The 5063-nt window shown below is 46.7% G+C and overlaps 1 protein-coding gene across 6 annotated transcripts in view; it reads right to left on the minus strand.

Annotated features, from left to right (window-relative positions):
• Positions 1-5063, minus strand: part of Scamp5 (secretory carrier membrane protein 5) — a 31409-nt gene that overhangs the window by 8839 nt on the left and 17507 nt on the right. For 3 of the 6 annotated variants that reach the window (XM_050152083.1, XM_050152084.1, XM_050152085.1), the window contains 3 exons: positions 1733-1889; positions 757-858; positions 239-356 (listed from right to left, as the gene is read on the minus strand). In XM_050152083.1, coding sequence (XP_050008040.1) covers positions 239-356; positions 757-858; positions 1733-1889 — 377 coding nt within the window. The remainder of the gene's footprint in view (positions 1-238; positions 357-756; positions 859-1732; positions 1890-5063) is intronic. The other 3 variants (XM_050152086.1, XM_050152088.1, XM_050152089.1) reach the window with 1 other exon arrangement.

Genomic DNA, 5063 nt, shown 5'->3' on the forward strand with positions numbered 1-5063 from the left:
GTTTTTTTTTTTTTTTTTTCAATTTTAGAGACAGAGTTTCTCTCTATAACACCTCTGGCTGTCCTGGAACTTGCTTTGTAGACCAGAGACCAGACTGGCCTCAAACTCATAGAGATCCGCCTGCTTCTGCCACCACCACGGCTCAGCGCCTGAATCCTCTTGTAACTTGGAGGACGGCTGGTTTCAGATCACAGTCCCCTCCCAAAGCTGCCCCATCACCTTTGAGGTTTATACATACCATGCTAAGGGCGATGAAGGAAAAGACAGCCACAACTGTAAACATGACCGTGGGAATGAGCATCACCACCGCTGAGCCAATGTTCGTACCGAAGAAGGAGATGGTGGCGATCCAGCCGCTGTAGGAAGAAGCCAGCTGTGGGACTAGGGATGGTAGGAAAAGGGGACCCAGGAGCCATCCCGGGATAATCTCATTGCCACAGGAAGGAGCTATACCACTAGCCACAGAGGGACCCCATTTCTGATTTTCAATAGCCTACACTTCCAGAGCTCCTGAGCCAGGCTTTTCCAACCTAGCTTTCGCACAAAGTCTGACTCTCCTTGGCCACCCAGACACCCCTTCCCGTTTCTCCTTCCCCTCCAATCCTATGGTGAACACTACTTTACTATTCCCAAACCCCTCATGCTACCCACAACAAGCCTCTTGGTGTCCTTAAAAGCAAACCATCCTAGTACACAGGTAAACAAACAACCCAAATGCTACTCCTACTAGCCCCAGATCAGTCCGTTGTCTCTTACCAGACACCCCAGCCTGGAATTCCCACAGCCTGGATGATGCTAATGACCAACTGGGCCATGAAGGTGAAGAAGAAGGCCATGAAGCTGAAGGAGCTGTCTGTCCTGTGGCAGAGAAGATGGTTTGTCACCTGGGCAGAAGCACTGGGCTTCCCTGTGCTCATGAACCCAAAGCTCCTCGGGGCATAAATGATAAGGCTATTTAAAGGCTTTAAATGAGAGTCTAAATAGGATGGCCTTCATCCATAGATCTCTAAAGGTTCCCATCAGTTATGCCTATGACAAGAAAGGGATGTCCTCATGAAAGGACCACCCATGACACAAGGATCAATGACCCTACTGGCATGGAGACAGGTGGTTCCACTGTGGGAAAAACAAACAGCTCCATTATCGAGGGACTGGAACAGGGATGGATGGCTCTATAGAACAGAAAATCTCAGTGGTACTAGTAGAGAGACCTTGTTGGCACCACAACAGGAGCTAATTGGCACATAATGTTAGTCCTATTGACAAAGAGATTTAAGGCTCCATTGGCACTGAAATGTATATTCTGCAGGCATCGAGACAGCCTTGCTGCTATGTGCAGCCCTAAGGACACAAAGACTGAAAATCCCAGTTGGCACTAGGACACTCACTGGCACCAAGACAGCTAGCCCCATCAACACATAGATAGGTATTCCCTTTGGCACAGTATTGGATGACATCATTGACACATGAACAGTGTCAGTGGTACGGGTACAAGGATGGACAACTCCACCAAGAAACCCCATAGGCAAAATTTGACAAGCAGGACAGACTGAAAGGAAATAATAAAGGTCCCACTCCCAACCCTCTCAACCCAGCCTGGAATTCCCAGGAAACCCAAACCCCACCTGACAGTCCCAGTCAAAGGCTAACAAAGAAAACAGCAGACAGAGTTTGGGGGATAGGAGACAGAGAGAAATTGGGGTAGCCACTGAGATCAACACCAACCACTTACTTGAAGGCCTTGTAAATGGGCCGAAACCAGCAGACGTAGGAGCAAGGTGTGAAGAGGATGAGCCAGAGAAAGGCGAGGCCAAAGTTGGTGGCTCCCCCGCCTCCGATCAGCCACGCGAGACAGCCCACCAGGTTCACGGCCAGCGTGACGCTGTTCACTGCAGACCCAGGAGCACATGCACACGCAGAGATAGACACCAGATACACACAGACACCAAAGTCCATACAAAGATGTGAGTATCCAAACATGGAGGCATACACCGGGATTCCATATAGATTCACAACCAAATGCATAGCAACAACAGACAAGCAGCAAGATACAGACATACACATACAAGTGCAAACATACACACAGATGACTCACAAGTCATACCAATGAATACACAAAGGCACACACACACAGAGGGAGTACAGACTGTAAGAAAGAAAGCTGGGAGCTTGGGTCAACCCTTCCCCAAATCCATCCCAGGAATCTGAGAAATCCCAACAACCAAGAGTCTCTAGAGCAAGAACCCAGAGCTTCTGCCCAGAAAGCCCCCTGAAAGGACTTCAAAGCCTCAGGATCCTGTCCTTATAAGAAAGGCCTCTGGGGGCTGGGCGATGGTGGCGCTCGCCTTTAATCCCAGCACTCGGGAGGCAGAGGCAGGCAGATCTCTGTGAGTTCTAGACTAGCCTGGTCTACAAGAGCTAGTTCCAGGACAGGCTCCAAAACCACAGAGAAACCCTGTCTCGAAAAACCAAAAAAAAAAAAAAAAAAAAAAAAAAAAAAAAAAAAAAAAAAAAAAAAAAAAAAAAAAAAAAAAAAAAAAAAAAAAAAAAAAAAAAAAAAAAAAAAAAAAAAAAAAAAAGGCTTCTGGGGTAAGGATAGAGGGGGCTCTGTGCTAGAACTGAGCTTCGCATGCAAGATGCTGAGGTCCATCCCCAAGACTCAGTCTTTGGCCCCCCCAGACCCACTGCAATCACCAACCCAAGGCAAGAGAGCCATCTTATACATTTTCTTACAAAGTAGAGCCATGAAAGCAGGGGAAAAAAAGACATTCTGGAAGCATCTCTTCAAACCACTGGTCCACCTGCCCGGCATGACAATGGAGCAGACAACAGTGGCTGGGAGGTCAGTCCCTATCTAATCCATTTCTCTGATTACCATTGTTCTTCCAAGATGTCTTCCTTACCTAGCCCACTTTCCTGACCTACAGGTCTGGGCTGCTGTGTAGTTCCCCAAACATAATTCCAGTTCAGCATCCAAACTAGAAATTCCTCAGTGGTGAGATCCAGACTCCTTTTCCTCTTTCTCACCTCACCTAGAAGATCCTAGGACATCACTGAATCACAGCTGGCTGAGATCTAAAGGCTCTTCATTTTACAGATTAAAAAAACAGACATTGGCACTAACATACGCCTAGGTCTTCAGACCCCAGACAAATCCCTTCCTTGAACATCGGGCTGAGTCCCCAAAGACCTGCTGAGTTAACAAAGGAAGGTGGGCTCAATCTAGGCCTCAACAGTCAAGCTCCAAAGCTCATCTTCTGAATCTCAAAGCTTAGAGACATTGTTTCAGGACAAAGCACCTGACAGGCACCTAGTAAAGACTTAAGGAGGTATTTTTAGCCCTCAAATCCAGCTTCTGGGCCAGATCGTCTCACAAGGCAGAGTTCCAGGAACCTAGGGCCAGGGAGAATGCTCCCCTAAGCCTCACCTGGCCTGCTAACTATGTCACCGGTGCAGCTACACCCATTTCAGTTTACCCCATAACAACTATGGATACTTCCTGTATATTCCAGATGTTTCCTCCATTCCTGTTCACTGCTTCAAAGTTTCCTAGAGCTTTGTTGTTCTTATTGATTTTGTTTGTTCTTTAAAAAAAAAAAAATGTTGTGTGTGTCTGTGTCTTTGCCATAATGCATGTGTGGAAGTCAGAAGACAGTTTGCAACCCTAACCCTGATTCGGTTCTCTCCTTCCACTGTGTGGCTCTAGGGATCAAATTCAGGTCGTAAGACTTCATGGCAAGCCCTTTATCTGCTCAACTATTCTGTTGGCCTGTATTTGCTTTACACACAGAAAAGATGCTACCCATTATCCTAATGGCTAGCATCACTCTTCCCAGGCCCACTCATCTCTAGCTCACTTGCTCTAGAGTTTGATCACAGTTCTCCTTGCTGTCCGGGGATGGACACACCCTGATTCAGCCACACTTCTCCAGCCAGGAGGCATTTTCTGTCTTTACTCTTCTCCCTGTCCAGGTTAGAGTCTGCAATTCTTTTTCTTGTTGTTGTTTGTTTGATTTTGTTGTTGTTGTCTTTCTTTTTTTTTAAAATATTTATTTATTGTGTATACAATATTCTTTCTGCATGTATGCCTGCAGGCCAGAAGAGGGCACCAGACCTCATTACAGATGGTTGTGAGCCACCATGTGGTTGCTGGGAATTGAACTCAGGACCTTTGGAAGAGCAGGCAATGCTCTTAACCACTGAGCCATCTCTCCAGCCCCCTGTTGTTGTCTTTCAAGTCAGGGTTTCTCTGTGGCTTTGGAGCCTGTTCTGGAACTCACTCTGTAGACCGGGCTGGTCTCAAACTCACAGAGATCCGCCTGCCTCTGCCTCCTCTGCTGGGATTAAAGGCATGCGCCCCATCTACCTGGCTATAGTCTGCAGTTCTTTGTTATACTGTCTTCCTTTCATCTTTCCTTTTGAGACAGGTTCTCACTGTGTGACCCTGGCTGACTGAGAACTTACTATGTGGACGAGGCTGACCTCAAACTCACAGAGATTCATGTGCTTCTGCCTTCTAAGTACTGGGATTAAAAGTGTGCAGTGACTATAACACACATCTCTGCCTGAGCTGAGTGTCCCTAAGGAGAAAAGGTTGCCATGGGGAAGTCTAGACAGGATCATCAGATGATCCTAAGCATGCTGGCTTTCTTACCTCCACCTTCTGTTATGAACACAGGCACCCACCTTCCCCCCAAAAAAAACCCAGCTTCAGTCCTCCTCTATATATTTTTTTTTAATTTTAACCTTTTTTATTATTATTTATGTGTATGGGTGTTCTGCCTGCATATGTATCTGTGTGCCATACATGCAGCGCCTGTGAAGGCCAGAAGAAGGCCTGGAACTGGAGTTACAGACAGTTGTGAGCTTCCATGTAGGTGCTGGGAAGTGAACCCAGGTCCTCTGGAAGAGTAGCTAGTACTCTCAACACTGAGCCTTCTCTCCAGTCCCACCCATTTTCTTATTTAATGGGAAAAACAGAAGCCATTAAGGGCAATCTCGTTTTCCTTCCAACATCTATAGGCTATCCATATCTTCCCAGTTCCTCCTCTTGTCATGTTACA

Source organism: Alexandromys fortis, unplaced genomic scaffold, assembly GCF_014885135.2.
Source record: "Alexandromys fortis isolate MF-2015 unplaced genomic scaffold, M_Fortis_MF-2015_v1.1 scaffold_70, whole genome shotgun sequence".
NCBI classification, from domain to species: domain Eukaryota; kingdom Metazoa; phylum Chordata; class Mammalia; order Rodentia; family Cricetidae; genus Alexandromys; species Alexandromys fortis.